Source organism: Hippocampus comes, unplaced genomic scaffold, assembly GCF_001891065.2.
Source record: "Hippocampus comes isolate QL1 unplaced genomic scaffold, H_comes_QL1_v1.1 scaffold86, whole genome shotgun sequence".
Classification (NCBI taxonomy): domain Eukaryota; kingdom Metazoa; phylum Chordata; class Actinopteri; order Syngnathiformes; family Syngnathidae; genus Hippocampus; species Hippocampus comes.
In genome coordinates this window covers 3,128,777-3,152,594 of record NW_017805882.1, presented here as the reverse complement: position 1 = coordinate 3,152,594, position 23,818 = coordinate 3,128,777, and the positions used below count along the sequence as shown (strand labels likewise).

Sequence of the window (23,818 nt, the reverse complement as noted above, 5' to 3'; positions counted from 1 at the left end):
TTATAATATACTGTGCAATCACATACTAAGAGTTTTTACTCAGTTCAAAATTAAAGTGCAATATTTGCTTTCGCTGCTTGTTACTTCTTGAAGAAAGTGTTGTTTTTGGTTTATACATTTTTGCACTTTATTTTGTTGTTTTTCAATCCAATTATGTTTTAAAAATATTTTATTCGAGTAAATGATCGAAAATTACTGCACTATTATTTGTTTTTCTTTTAAGTAAATTTAGCCTACTTTTGCTAAAAGAGAAAATATGGACTATTGATAGTGCCTTGAATAATATCGGCTTCTTTCATTCATGTTATGGGTATTTTTATACAAAGGAAATTTTTTTGTGCCTGTTGAAAATTAAAGTTTACTGACATAGCCATAAAAAAATGTTGCTTTATTTATCTGACCGTATTGGAATGTATTTGTTAGGTTTTCAGTCAATTAAATTTGGTTCAATAAACAATATGTGGTTATTTTTAAAATTTTCAATGAACATTCGATCAGTCCGGCCCTCGGCTTGCAGCAAAAATTTTTATCTGGCCCTCCGTCCATTTGACTTTGACACCCCTGCTTTAAGTTGTCCCGAGGTGTGATTGTGAGCGCGGATGGTTGTTCGTCTATGTGTGCCCTGCGATTGGCTGGCAACCGGTTCAGGGTGTCCCCCACCTACTGCCCGAAGATGGCTGGGATAGGCTCCAGCAAGCCCCGCGTTCCTTGTGAGGATAAGGTGGATCGGAAAATGGATGGATGGATAATATCAGTACAGCACAATCAAAGTTAATCAACAAGGAAAGCACATTTTTTGTGGAGACTTCCTTTTTTTTCTTGCAATGGCAAGTTATCAAAATGTGTATTGTACTACTTGTAAGTTAATAGTGAATAGTTTTTCCATTCTGTGAGTGCTGTGCTTCTACACAACATTTACTAGAAATGTTACATTAAGGTTAGGTAAAGAGGTGATCTGTTTTAGGCAAAGATTGCAATAGTGTCATGCAAAAAGATGATAGCACGTTCGAGCCAATAAAACAAGACAGAAGGTGTACACTGGGTAATTACATAAAGGCTTGATGTTAAATTAACCATCATGGTGCTTCATTTAGTTAATTCACAGAAACAGAACTGACTAAATAGCTCTTTGATCACTCCCTTACACACACAAATGTGCACATTTGACACGGTTTGCATTTTACATTGCAAACCATTACACGCTCAATTCTGGTCGAAAATGAGCTCCACTTTCTGCTTGCTTGCATCTTAAGAGCGTCAATTTCAGAATCACCATCTCTCCACGTGTTGTTAATTTTTATTCTATATAAAGTGGCCACTCAAACTGACAGACTCTACGGGCTCTATAGTCATAGACAGCGCAGCTGAGTATATATTACTTCGTTATCGCCGTGTATTTCTACGTGAGTATTTTTGCCGTGAATAAGTAAATAATTCATACAGAATGAAAAATAGAATGGTCCAAGTGTTCAGCCTTGCGGGACCCCGACTGGACACTCAAGGTAGGCACCATTGACCGCAACACACGGTTTTCAATTATTGAGATGCGATTTCATCTAGTTAAAAGCTTGCTTGCTCTAAAAAATTAATTTAGTTAATTTTGTCAAACGAATGTTATGGTCAAAAGCATTAAATAATTTTGTAAGATTCAAGACATATTTTTTGCTTTTCAAAACAATAAATAAATAAAACATACAAAAATCCTGGGCATTAGGGAGTGCATTTCCACAGTCCAGCTCCCAAATTCATAACACTTGCTTATCCTTGTTTTATATGGTTGGCTGACATGTATTTGCATGTTTTTTCTAGTTTACGCTCCCTGATTGTTTCCGCCACTTTTAAACAGTCAGACTCCCAAATGACTCCCCTGTAACAGCTACAGTATGATGTTGACCACTGTCTGTCGCAATGAAGCGACGTCTGATAAAAGAGCGACATATCAAACCATCTCAATGCTGAGTTTGAGTTGCCGCTGGTACTGCTATTAAAGTTTTAACTTATTATACTATTGGCACTTTTTTTTTTGTTTTTCTTGTTACAGTGAGCTAATTCCTTCAGGGTTTCCCAATAAAATGCCCAGTGAATGTCAGTGTTAGATGACCGTAAGTTTATTGGGCCTTCTAATCTGTTAACCCCTCATTTATGATACAAGATTGTGTGAAAATACCTACCTTTCTCCACTGGCTGAATACACACACACACACACACACACACACACACACACACACACACGCATACATATTATCTGGTGCATCTCAAAATACCAGCAGGGCTTTCGTTGGAATTAGTTGAAAGCATCTGTGATGACCCGGTGGCTTATTGAACAAACACATGGCATACAATCTGACATTTTTTGTCTATCGCAAAACACGATTACAAAAGGAAGATGATGTTCAAATAATACAGAGAGGGGAATAAAAAGATGTCCTGAAGTGCAAAGGATGTTACTTTCATGTCTTAAAATGCACAACATGAATGATTCAACATAATGTGCCGAAGCTGTCAAAACTTGGAGCACAAGTTTCTTGAAGTGTAGATCTCATGAGGGGTATTTAACGCAGCCAAGCATTGAGCACTGGAGGTCAACTTGGATCGTGAGAAGAAAAATGGCTGCAGATGGGTGTCATTCTGGAGGATGATGGGGAGGGAATAGGAGCAAAAGGTAGCCAGGGTGGAGAGACACGCACTAGTGAAGGAGATGAGTCCTTGCTGTGTGCAGAAAGCCTTTTAGGCCTCATTCTCGCTTGAGTGTACAGAGGCTTTTAAATGAGTGAGAAAAAGTTGAGGTCAATGCATTGGATGAGGCAACTTTCACTGTCTTTAACATGAATGCAGTTTGAGTGACAACAACTTTCCCAGTGTGATCAGACTTTGTGTCAAGCAGGGTCACACCAGTGTATTGAGACGAGCTCAAGAACGATTCACCGACATCCACAGTTGACAGATTCCACGTCGGCCTTTCTCACCCATCTCTTACCAACTCGCAAAGAGCAGGCGAAAAAGAAATTGCACAAATTTCCCTTGAGAAACACTCATGCTAAAAATAGATTCTTTCAACGATGTAACAATCATTCCAATCTATATAATTCCAAATGTTTGCCACTGTTCTGCAACTTATTTATTCAATATATTAGAGCAGGCTGAAGGTCGTATTCTTCTCTCTGGGGGTTTAGAGCGTGTCTTTGACCTTAAAACATTAAAACCAGACTTTAGGAGTAGCATTTGGTTGGAAAACGGGTGTAAATATGTTGAAATGAATCGAATGGCATGCTCTCCAAGTTAAATGTAGCGTTCATAAATCGGGCAGATAATGACAGCTGTTTATGAGGTATTTTCAACACATTTGTCTGTGATTCACTTGGTGCTTAGCCATGCCCCTTCTGTTCTGTGTTCTGCTCTATAAATGTTCTGGTGATATAATCCTTGTTAGCGTGCAGCTACATACACCACATGCACGCACACACACACACACACACACACACACACACACACACACACACACACACACATACACACACACACACTATACTATTGTTGTGTTGCACAGTTCACTGACTGGCGCGTCAGTCGTGCATTGAAATACTGTTCACAAACAGGGCCTCGTCCAAATGTATTAAAATTTAAAGTGGACTCGAAATGACACATTTGAAGAGCCACATTTTTCAACTTTTATACCATATATAATCAAATATATTATCATATAGCCTTTCATTTTACTTGAATGTCCCTAGATTGTGTCCTGACAAATTCAATGCACGTGTTCGGTGACTGTGAATGTGAGTGTGAAATGTTGTCTGTCTGTGACTGATGAATGGATCACCTACTGGCAGAATAGAAATCAGAGTTGACTGGATTGCTCTTACATTGCATTTATTCTGTTGTGCATTCTTAAAATACTGAAGACGAGATGACAAGAATCTTTTCACTAAAATTCTGCACTGACTACATTGAAATATTTTCAAGTATTACATTTCATAATCGGGTGGCCCGGTGGGCGGATGGTTGATGAGTCTGCCTCACAGTGCAGAGGTGCAGGATTCGATTCCGGCTCCAGCCTTCTTGTGTGGAGTTTGCATGTTCTCCCAGTGCCTGTGTGGGTTTTCTCCGAGTACTCCGATTTCCTCCCACATTCCAAAATCATGCATGGAACACTCGAAATTGGTCATTGGTGGGAGTGTGACCACGGAGGGTTGTTCGTTGATGTGTGCCCTGCAATTGACTGGCAAAATTTCATAATCAGTTGCTGATGGTGTAGTGGTACTCTTGCCTGACTTGTGTGCGGGCAGCCTGGGATCGGTCCCCACTCAGTGACGGTGTGGGTATGGATGTGAATGGTCATTTGTCTCTGTATATACCCTGCGACTGACTGGCAACCAGTTCGGGTTGTTGTGTGCCTTCCACCCGAAGTCAGCTGGGATAGGCCGCAGCAATTCCCCACTGCTCAGGATAAGCGGTGTTGAAAATGGATGGATGGATGGATGGATGGACATTTCATAATTCAAACAAAAAAGGTCACACCACTGCCTTGACACTTTTACCAGAATTGGCAAATGTGTGGCAGCAGGTTCATTTGGAACACACACACACACACACACACGCACACGCGCGCCCGCACGCCCACGCGCACACACACACACACACACACACACACACACACACACACACACACACACACACACACGCACACACATACGCACACACACACACACACATACACGCACACACGCACGCACACACACGTACGCACGCACACACACATGCACGTACGCATACACACACACACACACACACACGTACGCACGCACACACACACACACACACACACACATTTAGAATACTGACAATATCAGTGTGGCTTGGATTATTTCGTGATAACCAATTTTATGTATCAGTATCATTAATAAAACATCAACTAATTTAGCTATTTGTGAATTATTCATTTCCATAGTGAAGCGGACATATACTGTCTGTGTATGTCATTTTTAAAATCTAAAATACTTTATCATTTTATGATGTTGATGAAGAACAAAATAAAAGCACACCTTCCATCCCATTGGATCTGCATGCAATAAAGAATTATGTGCAGAAGATGGTAAAACATAAAAGGGCCATCTGCCACATGGCATAGATGAGATACCTGGTACCATTGTATCAGTACCCTTGCAAATGCACTGATATGGCACCACATAATTACCCTATCCATGCTCCGCTGAGTATTTATATGTCAGATGCAGGCCGTCAGCCTCAGTCACAGACACAGATAAATAAAACCCTGCCCTTACTTAATTGCACACCATCAGTTCTCGTTTCGTCTCACTTTTCCCTCAGTTTAATTCTACAGTTCAACCACAAAAGACTGTTTTTTTTTGTGTTTTTTCAAAACCACCCATCATTTATTTAGGAATGGGCAAAAGAATAGATTAATTTATTGATACGAATGAAGTCTTTAGAGGTGAAGCAATTGAGGTAAAATGGAACGCTGAATGAACCACGACCACCAGAGGCGCTGTTTATTTACTCCCAACTAGTTTGTGGTATCAAGAAGGGGTCCAGAATTAATTCTAGAATCAATTTTCGATACTGCTTGCTTTCTTTAGGGCTGTGGGCAGGCTGGAGCCTCTCCCAACTGACTTTAGAAGACGGCTGATGTTGGAGGAAGCTGGAGTGCCCAGACAAAATCTCATACAAGCATGGTGAGAACATACAAGCCAAGATTTGAACCCAGAACCTCTCGACTGTGAAGCAGATGGGCTTACAAGAACTTCATTGTACTGTGAGTACCATGAGAACATAAATTCCAAAACAAGACAAGAAGGTGATATCGGAGCAGGCTCCCCCACCCCACTCCGACCCCCAACTGCCCGCCCTCATTAGCTGCAAAGAGGGAATTAGATCCTGTAATCTGTATGTAGTTTCCTGAAATCACGACATCAAAACAACATTTGCATTCATCCAAATTCATTTGCCTTCTGTGCATTTCATTTTTGATGGCCTAGTTAACACCAATTATTTAGCTTTCTCCAGAAAAGAATAACGTATGTATTTTCTACAGCTTGCACATCAGCAATTGGTGACTTACACTCATATATGCAGGATACGGTACTTTAATGGACAAGAGCAACATTTTTTCTGACTTCTCGCAACTTAAAGAAAGCTCATGCTATGTAGTCATCACTCTCTGAAGGTATCTAAAGCATTGGGGCAACTGGCAAATCCTACTTACCTTGTGTCACCAAACCCCCGAGAAGAAGCAGCCAAGTCCATTTTACAGCTCGATGCATGTCTCATCTGTTTGTTTGTTGATGTTGTTTGTTGTTATGTCGCTGTCCTTCACCTTTCTGAGGGAATCAGTCGAGTTCAAACGTGATTTGAGAAGTGGCACTGTGCTCGCGTCTCTCGTCCAGGAGCGTTGGTGTGGATTTGCCGGGTCGCTCCTTCCTGATCCAAACTTGACTGCACTCGTCCCTCCTCCTCTTCTTCCTCCTCCCCCTCCCCATTCTCCTCCGGTCTGCTGCATCCCTGCGACTCACTCCACGCACGCACACACAGGCACACACTTGCAAGGAAAAAACAAAACAAAACAACACCTTAATGCTAAGCCGGTGCAATCACAGCATTTTAATAATACTAATTAAATAGTTTCCAGGTTTCAGTGTACAAAGAAAACATTTCAAAATGCCTAAAATTCGTATTATGACATTCATGAAATAAAAGTAGGTTGTGTCCTCAATGTTACTTTGTGCTTTTATTTATTTTGTATGCGTATATATATATATATATATATATATATATATATATATATATATATATACTGTATGTACTTTAAATTGATGGTAAATGCAGAGAGCAAATTGTACATTGCACAACAAAATTAGATATGAGAATTGTACCCAAAAGTCTGACAAAATATTGATGTGTATTACAAAAAATTGCATATATTGTATTTGCAGAGCTCTTAATGTGTTTATTTTGGCTGGAGTTTGCAAAGGTGTGCAAATGCACTGCATCTTACGTGTGTTCCTATTATTTGGATTGTATAGTTTCATGAGATGGTCAGTTGGCTCTTCAATTTTGTACAAACCTCTGCAGTGAGAGCAAAGTTATGGTTAACGCCTTGCTGTCAAGTTTTCACGCTATCTCCTTAGCTGATCGTTTGATTCCCCCTTTCAGATCAGGCTGATTAAATTTAACCTGGGACTGGATTTGCAGTGCTTGGTTTGACGTCATCCAATTAATCAGGTGCCCACAGTCAGGTTGATGTCCTTCCAGTGACTGGTGAGAAAACAAGTAACAAAAAGGACTCAACTGGATTTTTTTTTAACTCCAGCTTCTTTCATTCTTAAGGAGGCCACACTCACAAATCAAAACATAATAAAGCTTGCAAAACTAAATGACTACCGGTACATTAGCACACACACACACGGAAAATGATGTATATATGTATATATATATAGAGAGAGAGAGAGAGAGAGAGAGAGAGAGAGAGAGAGAGAGAGAGAGAGACCCCCCCTTTGTTATTTCAATGTACATTTGAAGCATGCGGACTTCAACATAGATATCTCTAAATAGAGCCTTCATTCTGAATGACTGATGTGACAAACAGGAAGTCTCTAAAGCTCCGATTATAAAATGCCAATTTGTATCATAGCTGAAAGGTCAACAAACCAATCTGCATCAAAAGAATTCAATGATTTATAATTAACTTATTGGAACTAAACACACGGCTATATGCGCGTCATCAACCAGCCAAGGCTTGCTCTCGCAAACATCTCTGCGCTGCCCCATTACTGGGCCGCAACGAGCTGTGCCCCAGTATCAGATGTAAAATTTAAATTGAATTCATTTGTGTCAGGTGAAATTATCTGATACATGTTGTAGAAAGAATCACCTGGATATTTACACATTTTTGTGTACATATATTGCTAAGTAAGGACTGACCTTAGCCACAACATTAAGTACACTTCAGCCTTGAAATGAAATCTACTCAGAAAACTGATAAAATTCTGGTTTTACACAATAACAATGTTGTGCTTCGATTGAGATGATGTTTTCTAATTCAAAATATGCCTTGCTATTTGGGGTCATTTTCAAAGATGTTTCTACGCTTAGCTTTTGCAGTTTTGTGACAAGTGCCATTCTTCACTTCTGTCAACTTTTTGTAGAGCGAGGATTAGACAGAATGTAGGCCAAAAAGTGGAGAATAACATAGGATAAGGCAGGTGTTGTGGCAGGTGACTTTATTTGCACTCCATATCGAACCCAGATAAACACAATTCAACTTCCAGCGAGCATGTTAGTTGAATCACATCAAAATAATCAATCAATCTGTTTCCTCACTTTCTTTTTAGCACAGTCTGTCAGTGTTTCCCCGCACACAAGAACAACAAAGGACATACAAAAATTATAATAAATTAAGAGAATGAATGAAAGGCATAATGAAAAGCTATAATGTGGTTTTGTTGTTGCTGGTGACGATGACATCGGACCTCAGTGCGAAGCGTGACGACATACTTGCCTTTGCCTGTCTTATCAGTGAGGACGCTTCAAGGAAGAACTAGGTGAGAGTCAGTGTTTCTGCCAGGGCTGTTTAGCGTGACGCACCATAGCCTGCCCCTCTGCTCTGCATCGCCACATGTTTAATTCATGTTTCTTTTTTGTAAAGGCTGGCTGCACACACTCCAAAAGCCATTAAGATCACATTTTCTCCACTCCCTAGTGTCACAGTAACTCTTCAGTCCATCTCATCCAACAATCTCCCCTTGTCATTCATTTAACATCTTTTTTTTTTAATTTCATACGTCTTTCATCCTATACTTCCTGCCATCCTGCCTTCTCCTTTCACCTCACGTAAAGGGCCGTTCTCCCCTTTGCACCTGCTTTCATTCATCCGTCGTCCGCTAGTGCCATCTTTCTGCCTCAAGTGAAACATAACACATAACAATATCTGCTTCCCCGCAAGAACTTTTAGACTCTCTTGAATTATTCACACGCACATATCTGCAGCACATTCCTGACCCCAAGATAAGTGCTTTTATTCTCAATCCCACGTAATAAAATCGGAATGTCCTTTTTTTACACTCCTTGGCCACATCGCCTCACTGGGGTGGGTTTAGTGGAACACAGATGATCAGCAGATTCGAGGCCATTCTACAAAGGATTGGGGTGGATACACAGTAGATCCATTGCTGCTGAGTCGAGGAACTCATATCAACTAGCCTTTTCTGTACGGTATATTTTAGTACCGGCTGCCGTTTACAACGCAAATCAAAGGAACTATATTATGTTCATTTGATACGTTGCAGTTGATGAACCCTTTCATGCACCCTGTAACCTGATAACATGATAAGATATCCACTGTAGTAACCGCTGTCCCTGAAAGGGTTAAATGTGACACAGAAAATAGTCATGCCCAAGAGTCATGATGGGTGCCAATCCTTGTCATTCCTTTGAAAATGACCCATTTTTTTTAATGAAACAACAAAGGGGGAAATAAAATGTATCATAGACCATGTTTTAAGAGGAAAACAGCTGTGCGGTTTAGTTTACACTAATGTTGCACATGGACTGAATTTAATACCAAACTCAAATAATTAAGGACGCCACACTCACAAATTGCTCTCGTATTAGTTCGCTCAGCTTTTGGTTTTGGCAAGTGCTTTTTGTTACTATTAGGATGTCACACTACAGGTATCTCTGATTCCAATCCGTTTTTTTTTTTTTTTTTTTTTTTTTTTTTTTTTTTTTTTTTTTTTTTTTTTGTGCTGACTGTCCACATAGTTTTTAGCCTATTTAGGATAAAAATCAGATTTTTGGCTGAACAAGGCCTTACCGTAGTTCCTTTTTTTAACTATTAGTTTCTTGCGTTTTTTTTTTTTAAGTGTGTTTTGGTCATTGTTCATTCCTTGCAGTTTGCAAGCATTTTTTTTTCTGATTTTGAACTTTTTCGTACATTTTGTATAAATACATCTGTACTAAACTTTACCCGGTGTCTACCTTTCTGGGATCTGCAACGTAACAGACAATACTTGCAATGTGCTGGAGTGAAAAGCGCTCTGACTGAGGCAACACAACTTTAATAATGATAAGACTGGGTAAGAGCAGCAAAGAAAAAAAAAATCATAATATTCCACTTGGAAAAAAGGATCTGTAGTATGTTTTAACACACAACAGTATGGGGGGGGGACACAACCATCATGTTAATGTTTTTAAAGAAATAAAGGCCGATTCTGGCTCAAACAATGTGTACATTTTTTGCATGAACTAATGTGTGTTGTGCACACCGGCAATAGACCTACATACACGGCCAATGATTTACAATCTGCTGTAGGTACCATTAGTTAAAACATGCAGAGCACACAGAAATGGAAGCTCTTTTTTTTTTTCCTAAAATAATCTCCCCAGTGGTGTTGAGGTTCACGTGGTTTGGTGCATGTAGCCCAAATGGCCTTTTTCATGCTGACGTTTGCTTCAAGAATACAATTTATCACATTTATTTTTGCTGCAAATTACATATAAAACTACTAGCTCACCGGTTTGCACAAATCCATCCATTTTGTGCTTTGCTGTTCAGATACAACAGAAACACACACACACACGCATACAAGCATGTCAGGCAAATCAGCATTTCGCAGGTGTCAATGTGTCACGAGTCAGAATAAAATTTTAAAAAATAAAACTTGCGGGTATAAATGAATAAAACTGGAATTTAGTCTGACAACACTGGTACTATTCATGCAATGGGAAGGAGTGTCTGAGACTTTCACAGTCTTAAGCCACAGTCAAAATAATGACTTAAACAAGCTGAAAACCTCTGTTAGTACATAAGTGCTGTCGAAGAGCGTCCCACTCATTCAAGTCAAGTGTTGGCTAGTTTCATTATTGATGTGGCAGCGAAAGGATAGGGTAATTAAAATTAGAGCAACAGTCAACACAGTTGTGACACGCTCGCATGCCTTCGTTACAAATCACATGAAATCAACATTCCGCCAGAGCAAGTATGTCGAAATGTGGTACGTTTGTGATTTATTGAACGTCATATCTTGCTTTATTTCACAGGAAAGACAAGTTGGATGTTTTGTGTTTCATGATTCGTGAATCTATTTGTCCCCGCAGGTAGTTTTGCCACATGGCATGCATGTCTTTGCAAGGTGATGCACTAGTGATCGCATGCTGTGGGCTGCTCATAGTTGTTTATCTAATATGACAACCTGACTCTGAACCGTCAAGGTTTGCATGCAATTGTAAAACACAAATACAAGTGACAGTTGAATACTGCAGAACTTTAGCTGATTTGACTGGTTGTTTTGGCACTTAAATGTGTCATAACCACTAAACCACGGGTGTCGAAGCCAAGGCCAGGGGGCCAGATCTGGCCCGCCACTTCATTTTATGTGGCTGGTGAAAGCAAATCAAGCATATCAACTTCCATGGTGCTTGCTAAAAGTCTGAACCAAAATTGTCATACGTAATCCATATGTTTGAACGAGCCATTATTCTTGACTTAACATTTTAAAACTAGTTAGTTGTTGGTCACGTTATGTGAGAGCCAATGGGAGCCAAGCCCCAGGACGCAAACACCAAGTAAAAGTAGTATGTGTACTTTAGTAACTAATTACAATGCAGCTGGAAAAAAGTGCTAGCACAGTAGTCTCCAAGCCTTACAGAGTAAAAAAGGATATCAGACAGATGTGTCACTATTTCATTTATTTATTTATTTTAATGACATTCACATTTAGGTACATTTCTCAGGAATGGTCACTGTGGATACAAGGCAGAAAGGTGCAAACATTTTCCCAAATTGTAAAAGTCATATGCTCTGGGTACCCAGCGTATCTTTGAGAGAACCAACAAGGATGCAGTTTTTTTTTTGTTTTTTTTTTGTTTTTTTGTTTTTTTTGAGCACAGCTGAAAAGACCACAGGTAGAACTAACCAGATCAGAGGGAGCACTGTGACAGGCATATATTTTAATTCTCTTTCAAATCTGATTTTGGACTACAATCATGTCAATAACTGAGCATGCCCACATGATTAATGTCTCGTTATTTGGTAACAGCAGCTGGTTGAGGATCTCACGTTGGATCTCACACACAAGTAAATGGTAGCCTGCTGTCTGAGAAATAGCTTTCTAATCAATTTCGACGCGTCGTGTGAGAAAGATAATTGGATTCAAACCATGGAACATTTGTAGCTCCTTTTCCAATTCCAGCTTCTGTTACGAGTTTACTGAAGTGTGACTGAAGGAAGAGAGGAAAGGGACAAGCGATATGGCGCTTGGTCAGTGTACAGGTTTCACTGAGTGTTTATGATGCGGTAGTCATGCTTTCTCCCGCGCATGCATGCAGACTCTAGAATAAGACTTCCAGACAACTGGAGGGGTGTTTGACACACCCTGCAAGAAGTGTAAACTCAAGCAGGACAAACAGAGATTGTTAGTGGAGGAAGGGGGGTCAAAGTTGCTGCTGAGGCAGTTTCCAGAGGTACCATGGCAGGTGGGCACGGTGCAAAGAACATTTAAAATGGCTCAATATCAGACCCAGTCGTCAATGTAAATGATAGGGTGAAACTTTCAAAGGAGTTAAAAAAAAAAGGTAAATAAAATTTTAAAAAATACTAATTATGCCAGACGTAATGTATAGTATGTGTGTACTAAATGTTACCTCTTAGTTCATCGCTTTTTCGTCAATGGACACTACAGCTTCTTGTTTGCTTTCAAACTTAGCTTGTAGCAGGCGTGTGGACATTTTCAGCATGACGTCTTTGATCCACTGGTGAAAGGGACACTTTGATTCGCTCCTTTTTCATCTGTAACTGCTTCAAACAACAAAGTGTATGCAGAAAAAGTGGTTACGATTGGACGACTGTCTGTGTCTAATGTGTTGTGTTGTATTATTTTGTCATTTTATGTTAAATGTTCTTTTGATGGTGGCGCGGGCACCCGCAGCGGCTCCTCTCTCTCCTGAGGAAAGGAATTTCATCTGTACATCACATTTGACAAGAAAGTTGGACTTGACTTGACTTGATTTATCGTTAACCAAAACCAAAAAAAAAATTTAAACCAACATTAAAAAAAATCCTCATAGAAAGAAATCAAATAAAAAAGTGTTGTTTTCTAACCTACAACTAACTGAAACTACATTTTATGTTTACAAAACTAACCAATGATATCAAAAATGTCCTAGAGGTGACCTCATCTGACAGCAGCCAATCAAAAGGCGCTGCGCAATGACATCACTCCTTGGCGATGGCCCTGTTTTGACAGTTACATGTTCCTTATTCTTGACGTTACCCGCCTAGGCAGAGCAGACAGATCTCTCTAACCTGACAGACCCAGTGCAGGGTTTCAATGTGTCTTGTTGCTGTGTTTGCACAAGCATGTGCAGAGAGAGGGAACCACTCCAGATCCTCCGCAAAAAAGAGAAAGTCACAAAACTGAGGCCACCAAATCAACACATACTGTAAACCAGGGGTGCCAAGTCATTATCAGGCTTCTGCAAAGCCGCATGATGAGCTGATCATTTCAATCAGGTGTGTTGGAGGAGGGAGACATTTAAAACAGGTCGGATAGGGGCTCTGAAGGACCGGACTTGGGCACCCCTGCTGTAAACTTTATGAAGAGAATCTCTGACAAAGGGCAGTCTTGGCAGTGTCCATCTCCCTGACTGGGAACCAATCAGAGTTCCTCTGAAAGATGAAGTACTGTGACATTTGTTCATATCACACGAGATTTTCGTGGCACTTCTGGAGCATCATTTGCATGAAAAATGTGCAGGTAATTGAAATCATCCCCTTAGACAAAACCGATGAACAAATGATTGAGGAAACATCACTGTCCAAACACATACATGAATTTTATTTAATATATTCTCATTGATTACAATCCCCCCCCCCCCCACCTGTTAACTGATCAACAAGTTGTAACGGATACTAACTTCTCTGAACCTACCAAAGGCAGCTGTACAGCCATTTTATTTCCGGCTGGGAGAAGCAGCATCCTTCAAAATACCTGTTTCTGCAGATTCAATACGCACGACCCCAAATTAAAATTTTGTGGAAACTGATTGTATAAATCTGGAGTAATGCTACAGTATCTGTCCTACCATTGTACTGGTTTACAGTGTCAATATGAATGCAGTGTTAAGGGTTAAATACAAAACAAAGGGAGTCGTGACCAAGATTTTGCACAGTATATTTCAAAGCATGTAGTACAATTTGTATGAGTGACATCACAATTGCTGCCTCTTTTCAAGGTCCCGTGATGAAATAGGAAGTCAAATCTGAAATCATACATACATTTTTCACAACAGCGGTGTCACAGAGAAAACACACACTTCATTAAATCGATTGTGTTTGTTCAACCTCATTTCATGGTCGCAATGAAGTACTTTCTGATCTAAGGTGCTATAGTCTCTACATTGTGAAGTGAAGCATCTATTTTGAAAGACGACAATTAGATTGTGTTATAAAGTAGAACAGAAGAACAGTTCATGGAGTCATCAAGCCTGTTAAGCTCGGAGAGTTTGAGTGAAGTCTAGTCAAATTAAAAGGCTTTCCTCATTCTATAATTTACCTTAAAGCTTTCAAGCTTAAAACCATGACACAATATTTTGATCGATTGACATATAATTAAACGTCTGTAGACTATATGTCTGTGCAGTGATCACCAACGTGGTGCCTGAGGGCAGCAGGTCGCCCCCAAGGACCACGATAGCAGCCTGTTCTAAAAATAGCTCACTTGTGATGGGGCATTGTGATTTTCGAAGAATGTTGCAGAAGTGATTATTTGAAAATGTAAACACTGGCAGGAGGTTTGTACAAATGAAGTGTTGCATTTTATATTCATGTTTCCCAATTATTGTGAGAAATCTTGAGCAGTGTCTTAAAATGTAGGAATATCAATGTATGTAATTTGAGCAAATTTGTGATTTTCAGAAAAAAATGGTAGCCCTTCACATTGATCAATACCCACAGATTAGCTGTCAGTTACAAAACGGTTGGTGACCCCTGATGTACACTATATATGTAAGTTTGTACAGTATGAGAAAACTCCACCAGCTGCCACTGCAAGAAGACGGCACACTAGACCTTAATGTTGAGTTTGGAACAACAAAGCCGTATCAGGAACGAACGTTGGCATAGTCTGCCAGTTCTGGTTAATGAAAGACAATTTTATTCTCACATCCTAGAAATCTCCATACCTGTGGAAAGAAAAACATAACAGGATAAGTCGGAATCTCAGAATGTTTGTGATTCTTGTATTATATAATCTATCTATCCGTTTTCCGAACCGCTTATCCTCACGATGGTTACGGGCGTGCTGAAGCTTATCCCAGTTGTCTCCGGGAAGTAAGCAGGGTACATCCTGAACTGGTTGCCAGCCAATCGCAGGGCACACGTAGACAAACAACCATTCACACTCATAATCACATCTCGGGGCAATTTAGAGTGTTACATTAACCTGTCATGCAAGTGATTGGAATGTGGGAGGAAACTGGAGTACCCAGAGAAAACCCACGCAGGCACGGGGAGATCATGCAAACTCCACACAGGAAGGCCGGAGCTTGAAATCAAACCCACCACCTCTGTGCTCTGAGGCATATGTCCTCACCATTCCTACGTTTTGTCAGTCTCAATGTCAGTCAAAAGCATTGCTTTCACATTGTAGTGCACAAACAAGTGACTGAGAAATCATTGTTTATTACACCATCACAATCTTGGTATCATGAAATAAAAAGCACAGATATGCCAGTCTGGCCCACCACACTTATAATACAAAGCAGAAACCAATGTTTAAAATTGTGAAGAATTATCAGATTTTTGGATGGGCCTTCAATGGCAGTATGCAAAATGGCGTCGCCGTCTGTGACAATCACTCTATTTGGCTGTTAGCTAGCAAACGCATGAGAGTAGTCCATAAAAGCAAAGCAACTGCGATTAAAACGGCATTATTTAGTTAATGAAGTGCATCAAAACGTTGCTTTTTGCTCTTTGTATTGTGAGTATGTTGAGCAAGGTTCTGAAAATGTGCATTTTATTCCATGAAATCCTGGTATGATCATGACCTCTTAGTTACTGACGGAGTTACAAGCACGTGAATATACACGTGCGCTTCCAGCCAGCACTTTGTGACTGGTTGTGTCACCCTGGCAACCCCACTGAAAAAAATTTTTGCGATGTCCCTGCGAATCAACAATCATTTGTCAGGCAAATTTTCTGCAGCCTCATGACCCACATGTTAGTAACTTCTCACTTCATAATTAGATGTGTGATAGTAGGTCTTCAAATTGTCAGTTCTGCAGAATATTAAAAAAAAGGGTCAGCCGCCATGAATTGGGTGGATGTGTGGAGGATTCTTCAGGATGAAAGTTGTTTCTGCTCGACTGCTCGCTTGATGAAGTAGGTTGAATCAATATTTTACATTGTAAATGGATCACCTGACTAGATGTGGAGATGAAGTCAAAGAAAAGATTGTGTCTGAGCTCTTCTTTTTTTCATGTAGCAATTTAACCTGGCTTACAAACATTTTCTTTTAGTCATTTGCCCCGTTATACGCTGAAAGGCACAAAAATGCTAACATAAATTTGAAATTACAAACATTGCTAATGTTCCTGGATTAGCAACAGGAAACTTCATGAAATGTGCTTTTTCTGTCATTTTAAATTGCCTCAAATCACAAGTTATAATACAATAAATATATTTTTCAACATACAGTAGGGTTAAGCATTCTACGCGCCCTTGTTCAACTAGCTATTTTTGTGATATAAAAACATGAGAGTATGATAATCCATTTTAAACCTTTTCCCACCATTAATGTGACCTATAACCTGTACAACTCATATGCCGTTTTTTAAAAAAATCTAAAAAAAAGAATGAAAGTAAAAATGTTGATTGCACAAGTTTGCACCCCCCTCTGATAACCTAACCTGTATGTGGCTGTCTTCAGAATTAACATTCACATTTGACCTCACATGGAATGTGAGTCATCCTACACCCCCACACCATTTTAAATGCCTCAGATTAGCCTGCAAATAATTTTATTTGTCCGAGTAGCTTTTTCCTTTTTACACTTTTTTTTTTAGCTGTTCATAAATTTACTCTTCATCTGGCATGTCTGTGCTGTGTACTGTATGTGACTTGTCGAATTGTTTTTTTTTTGTTGTTGTTTTATAATTTATTGTTTTTATATCTTATGTTTGATTTGTGTATGATGTACAGTGCTTTGTCTCAGCTTTAATTGCTTAAAAGTGCTCTACAAATGAACCGATGATGAGTTGGGATTAGTTGAGTTGAACTGAGATAAATTGAGTAAACATCAAGATTTGCATGCACTGCCCATCTTGGCCTTAATGACTGTAATGGCATGAAATGAACATCAGTTCCCCATGTGCAGGATGTCATGTGACCATACCTGAAAAACAGATGCAGCGGATTTCCCATGTATGCTAAGATAACTACCATGACAAAGCCAGTTGTGCTTGCGCTATGCTTGCTGACTTGTTTCATTCCAGGCCGACAACAGCCAATCAGCGTGCTGATTGGTGAAATAACAATATGGGACAATAACATTGCAGCCTGTGGCACCAAATGGTATACAACTATGTTTTGTTTTGTTTTTAACTCATTTCTGCTTGTGCTACACCTGCGTGTGACCGAGTAAGTACGTTCTCGATGCCAATTGGCTGTCACTGCCGCCGATGGACGGAAGGACTGGGCCGGCCTGAAATAATAATGACCGATGGACTGATGTGCCCACCTTTGACTCAAATTTCCTAAAATGTTGTTTTATTTTTGGCTGGTGTCTTTGGACAAAATATACATACATATTTGTATAGCATGATGTAAACACAAACTAAGTTTAAACATGTTGGGTATTGCCATCTTTGGCAGCTCTTGAAGACATCTGATGTCAAACAAAAACACACTGCAGCCATTTAAAGTTGCTGCAGGTGCTTTGTCCTGGGATCCTGCTGTAGGGTTCCACCATTTACCCCTAGCCAGAAGGAAGTGCTTCAATCTGTATTGCTGAGTAAGAAAGTTGGTTACGAACATACCGGATTAAATGATCTGCACCTTTATCTCTATCTGCACCAGAACGTATGGATTCCACTTTGGGCCATGCACCATCCCTCTATAAAATTTATAGCTAATGACCTACAGTATCCAACTGCAACCAACACATAAACCTTGCACAACTCATATGCATGGTAAGAAATAAAAATTCCCTTTTTTCCATCTGTGTTAACAGGATTAAGTTAATTGCTGCAGCCCTTTTCTTGCATTTAAAGACATATCTTGATTTTCCATAGACGTCTAACAAACATCGAAAACTACAATAAAAGGAAATCGTAAAGTCTTTATTATATGGCGTTTCTCGTTCTGAATTTGAGTGTGTTTGAGGGTGTGTTCATGACTCACGCAGCATCGTCAGCAGTTGGTGTGTTGTAGCTTTGGAACAGCGGTTGCATGAAGAGCCCCAGTGTTCCTACCACACACACCAGGATGAAGATCCACAAAAACAAACGGTCGATCACCATGGCTACGTATTTCCAGTCCTCTATTATCTGAAACACAACACACACAATAACCCAATGTTTGGGATGTTGAAGCTGAAATGTGTGGGAAGGCTTGTGTTTTATTAATGGCTGATGGGATTGTGACTGCACCAGGACAGCAAATGCTTATGATCCACTAAACTAACGTGCAATTAAGATTCTGTAATATTTATTAAGCAAGGGAGCTTTGTGAAAGTTTTAGAATCTAAAGTTTCACATTTGGGGCTCTATTTTTGTCGACCGTACATGTGCATTCTGGCGTAAAAACGGGAGGATCTTGATTTTCGTGCAACTGAAAGCCTCCGAGAGCATATTTGGGAGTTTGGCGGACCGTGCTGCACTATGCTGGATAAAGAGTGTTTTCTTTTGGACACCTCTGACAATACTTTCTGACAGTTTGGTGGCACAAAGTAAAGTAATCTTTAGACCAGCTGAAAACAGGTCTAAGTTGTGGCACAGGTGGTGTAACGAGATTTTGGTGAATTTGATCAAGGTGCAGGCAGACAGATTCTGAACTCCACGGACATGTCTGGCATATTTCTTTGTGTTTCCTTCATGAATCTGAAAAAAAAGTGTGTCAAACCCTCTGAATCATTGTCAAAATACTGCTCAGCAGACATGAGCAACACTTGCGGAGAGGTTATGGCATCTATTCAGAACCTGTCCACCATCGCCAAGACAATGGCTGTCCAGGCAATATCCAGCGCTTTGCCGCGGGCAGCGAGGTGGGCCAATTCCTTGTGGGAGTCAAAGTCAGAGACATTGGAATCATTTGCCTCTTTTCCGTGTAGATGCGTCGAGTCTTTCATCAGTCAGCCCTTCATTTATCAGTCATCCGGCAAATGGCTCATAGCATCATGTCATGGTCATTTATTTTCAGCAAAAAATGCCCTACTATACATGGTCGTTTTTTGGGAGGGTTAAAAAAACATTACTAAACATGGTCGGGGTTTTTTTTCAGGAAAAAATCCCTTACTATACATGGTCATTTTTTTCGGCTAAAAACACCTTACTATACATGGTCTTTTTTTCAGCAAAAAATGCCTTATTATACATGGTCTTTTTTTTTCAGCAAAAAACGCCTTACTATTCATGGTCGGATTTTTTTTCAGGAAAAAAAATCCCTTCCTATCCATGGTCGTTTTTTTTTTTTGGCTAAAAAAACCCTTCTTAAACATGGTCTGTTTTTTTCGTCTAAAAATGCCTCACGATACATGTTCATTCTTTTGGGGCTAAAAATACCTTACTACAAATGGTCATTTTTTTCAGCAAAAAAACGCCCAACTATACATGGTCGTTTTTTGGGGGTTAAAAACACCTTACTATACATGGTCGTTTTTTTTTTTCAGGAAAAAATCCCTTACTATAATACATGGTCATCTTTTTTGGGCGAAAAATGCCTTACTATACATGGTCATCTTTTTTGGGCGAAAAATGCCTTACTATACATGGTCATCTTTTTTGGGCGAAAAATGCCTTACTATACATGGTCATCTTTTTTGGGCGAAAAATGCCTTACTATACGCGCTCGTTTTTTGGGGGCTAAAAACGCCTTACTTTACATGGTCGTATTTTCCGGCTAAAAACGCCTTGCTATACATGGTCATCTTTTTTGGGCGAAAAATGCCTTACTATACATGGTCGTTTTTTTGGCCGAAAAACACCTTACTTTACATGGTCGTTTTTTTTCGGCAAAATACGCCTCACTATACATGGTCATCTTTTTTGGGCGAAAAATGCCTTACTATACATGGTCATTTTTTGGGGCGAAAAACACTTTACTATACGTGTTCATTTTTTGGGGCCTAAAAACACCTTACTTTACATGGTTGGTTTTTTTCGGCAAAAAACGCCTTACTATACATGGTCATCTTTTTTGGGCGAAAAATGCCTTACGATACATAGTGGGGTTTTTTGGGCGAAAATGCCTTACTATACGTGGTCTTTTTTGGGGGGCTAAAAACGCCTTACTTTACATGGTCTTTTTTTTCGGCAAAAAACGCCTTACTATACATGGTCATCTTTTTTGGGCGAAAAATGCCTTACTATACATGGTGGGTTTTTTTGGGGCGAAAAACGCCTTACTATGCGTGGTCGTTTTTTGGGGGCTAAAAACGCCTTACTTTACATGGTAGTTTTTTTGGGCAAAAAACGCCTGACAATACATGGTCGTCTTTTTTGGGCAAAAAAACGTCTTACTATACATGGTCAATTTTGGGGGGCAAAAAAAGGCCTGACTATACATGGTCGTTTTTTTCAGCAAAAAATGCCTTACTATACATGGTCATTTTTTGGGGGCGAAAAACACCTTATTATACATGGTCTTTTTTTTCAGCAAAAAATGCCTGACTATACATGGTCACCTTTTTTTGGGCAAAAAACGCCTGACTATACATGGTCTTTTTTTCAGCAAAAAACGCCTTACTATACATGGTCATTCTTTTGGGGCTAAAAACGCCTTACTTACTTGCCGATGAGCTTAGCATTTGAATCAAGTGTGTTGCAGCAGGGAAAACAGGCAGAAGAGCGGCTTTCGAGGACCGGAGTTGCCTACCCGTGGTCTATGGGGATTACAGCCTATCCCAGGGGTGGGCAAAATTTTTGACTTGCTGGTCAAAATGGGTTCTCAAATTTGAAAGAGGGGAGTCGGAGGGCAGCCAGGACATTCACCACTGAAACAGGGACTGTGGCGGCTGAAGGTTAGGCGCTGCCAGGACAGCAAGGGAAAATTTGAAGCAGTCTGGTATGTCACAGTCTTTGGGGGTTTCCGATAAATGGCACTTCCTGGTTAGGGCAAGATACTTGCTCGTGTGGTCAGATGGAGACTCTTGGGTCAAAGTGGGCATTGGTTGATTAAATGCCCGGAGTTGCATTGGTTATTCCCCAGTGGCAGCAGGGGTCTCGAGGCTTGTGTAGGGCTGGGAGACCAGTCGAGGAACAGCGGCAATGGGGAAGGAAGAGCAGTCAGGTTTGGTGCTCCAGTGGCGTTCTCTCATGCTACTGTCAGTCCGAATTACTCGGGCGATTAACTGCTCGAGAAAGTCTAGTTCATCCCGAGTTGACAGCCGATCTTGGAGTTCCTCAGAAAGTCCACAAAGAAAATCTCTATTCTGTCTGGCTTCATTCCATCAACTCTCAGACTAAAATCCTGACTTCCATGGCATCGTATGCAGGGGACTGAGAGCGTTTTTCGTCCCAAAAGAATGAACATGTATCGTAAGCCGTTTTTAGCTGAAAAAAAAACGACCATGTATATAGTAAGGCGTTTTTTGCTGAAAAAAAGACCATGTATATAGTGGGGCGTTTTTGCTGAAGAAAAAAATCATGTATCGTAAGGCTTTTTTTTTTTTGCTGAAAAAAACGACCGTGTATAGTAAGGCATTTTTTGATGAATAAAAAGACCATGTATGGTAAGGCGTTTTTTGCGGAAAAAAACAACCATGTATAGTAAGGCGATTTTTGCCGAAAAAAACAACCATGTAGAGTGAGGCGTTTTTACCCGAAAAAAACGACTATGTATAGTATGGCGTTTTTAGCTGAAAAAAAATCCGGCCATGTTTAGTAAGGCTTTTTTAGCCGAAAAAAACGACCATGTATAATAAGGCGTTTTTTTCCACAACTTTAGCAATGCTATGGGAAACATTTTGATGCTTAAAAGTCAAGCTCACGCTGACAACACATAAAAATATATTTTAACTTTACATTTTGTTACTTCTTTAAATTTAGGTCAGTACCATTACTTAATTTTATTTAAGTACATGAATTGAATCAATATTTGTACTTTTTTTTTTAAGACAACACATTTATGCCCTTACCCCTTCATCATCATCTTCTGTCTTCATGTGCTCAGCGATGTATTTCACACCTTCCACCGCCTCCTCAAGGTTTGCATCCCATTGAGAGCGCAATGGCCTCGGGATGTCCGAGCATCCACCACCCGCATCCGGGATGTCTCCACCCCTCCAACAATACTTGTGGGCCCAGTCTGCATTCACATAGAATGAGTCAGAATTCGTCTGAATGCCACCAAGTTTGATATTCGACAACCGATGTTTATCAGTTGCAGTCTGAGGACTTTTTCTGGCGGTGTCCCGGTCGCCATACTTCCGCCTGAGCTTATCACGGACTTTAGTTGCACCTGGACGCCTCATGAGGAGAAAAGTGGGAAGTTGTACTAAGAAAAGGCGGTTCACCCATTCAGGCATATGGTGAGTGGACGGTGAACGGTGATGCACGTTCAGAACGCACACGGTGGTCACAATGGAAAATGTGACTAACACCATGGTGAACATCAGGTATTTACCTAAAACGGGAGGAGAGTTATAACCAATAAATTATATTGACAAAGAATTTTAAAAACATTATGAAAGATCTCAATTTGTTTTTGATTTCACATTAAAAATGTATCGATACAAAGGGTGCGTTCGGAAAAGCTCTCTGAGCGCGTTTTGCTACACTCTGACCATTCGGAACCTCACAGCATTGTTGGGATGTTCCCGTTGGGTTATTCAGAGTGCTACACTGTTGGGGGGGTGGTCGAGAGCGCACGTTGGCTGCTCTGACTGGGGACGGCGTAAGGCAGGCAGGATGAGATTGCCGCTCGACAGCCAAGATACAAGGTTGCGGGCTGACGGGGGATCTCAGCAGATTTCAACAAAATGTTTGTAAATTCAGAGAAAGCCTCTCGGAACACTCAAACGCTCAGAGTAGAGTTAGGGCGTCAGATTGAATTTATGAAGGCACCCTAATTATGATATGAAAAAAGTGTGTGCCACTTACAAAATTGTTAGAATTTACTATGTAAAGGATGAATGACAGTTTAATTAAGAGTTATCTTCATAATGTTTAATTCAAGTATTTTGTATTTGCTTTTCTGTTAGCACATTTGTTTTGATGAATAATCCTTGTCTTTGAAGGTGTGGTTCATTTGTCGAAGTAAAATTTATTTTTTTTCTCTAACTCATTCATATTTAATGTAATTCATATACATGTTAATTATTTATTTGCCTATTTTGCTCTCTCAATACATTGTTTTGAATGTCAAGTGGCTGGTCTGAAGTTCAAGTGAAGTTCAGTGTTCCTTTTACACCTCTCAACGTTTTTCATTATGTTCAAGTAATGTCATTTGATATCACTGATGTGATCAAAATATATTAAAATTGTTAAATGGTATGTTATTGCCATGTGTTTTATTGGTGTAATTGGTATTTAAAAAAAAAAAAAAAAAAAAAAAATAGCCCTAAAAGTAACAAGAAAACAAAATAGTCTG

General features: G+C 39.9%; 2 protein-coding genes across 3 annotated transcripts in view; both read right to left on the bottom strand.

The window, feature by feature from the left end:
* The window catches only part of chrna6 (cholinergic receptor, nicotinic, alpha 6), a 22,082-nt gene extending 15,537 nt beyond the window's left edge, over positions 1-6,545 (bottom strand). The window contains 1 exon segment of the mRNA XM_019889024.1: positions 6,224-6,545. Within this exon segment, the coding sequence (XP_019744583.1) occupies positions 6,224-6,281 (58 nt within the window). The 5' untranslated portion in view covers positions 6,282-6,545.
* A 7,625-nt stretch (positions 6,546-14,170) lies between these two features.
* Positions 14,171-23,818, bottom strand: part of chrnb5a (cholinergic receptor, nicotinic, beta 5a) — a 15,708-nt gene continuing 6,060 nt past the window's right edge. For both annotated transcript variants that reach the window (XM_019889026.1, XM_019889027.1), the window contains exons 7-9: positions 22,365-22,852; positions 18,413-18,558; positions 14,171-15,195 (exon numbers count right to left, since the gene is read on the bottom strand). In XM_019889026.1, coding sequence (XP_019744585.1) covers positions 15,180-15,195; positions 18,413-18,558; positions 22,365-22,852 — 650 coding nt within the window. In that variant the 3' untranslated portion in view covers positions 14,171-15,179. The remainder of the gene's footprint in view (positions 15,196-18,412; positions 18,559-22,364; positions 22,853-23,818) is intronic.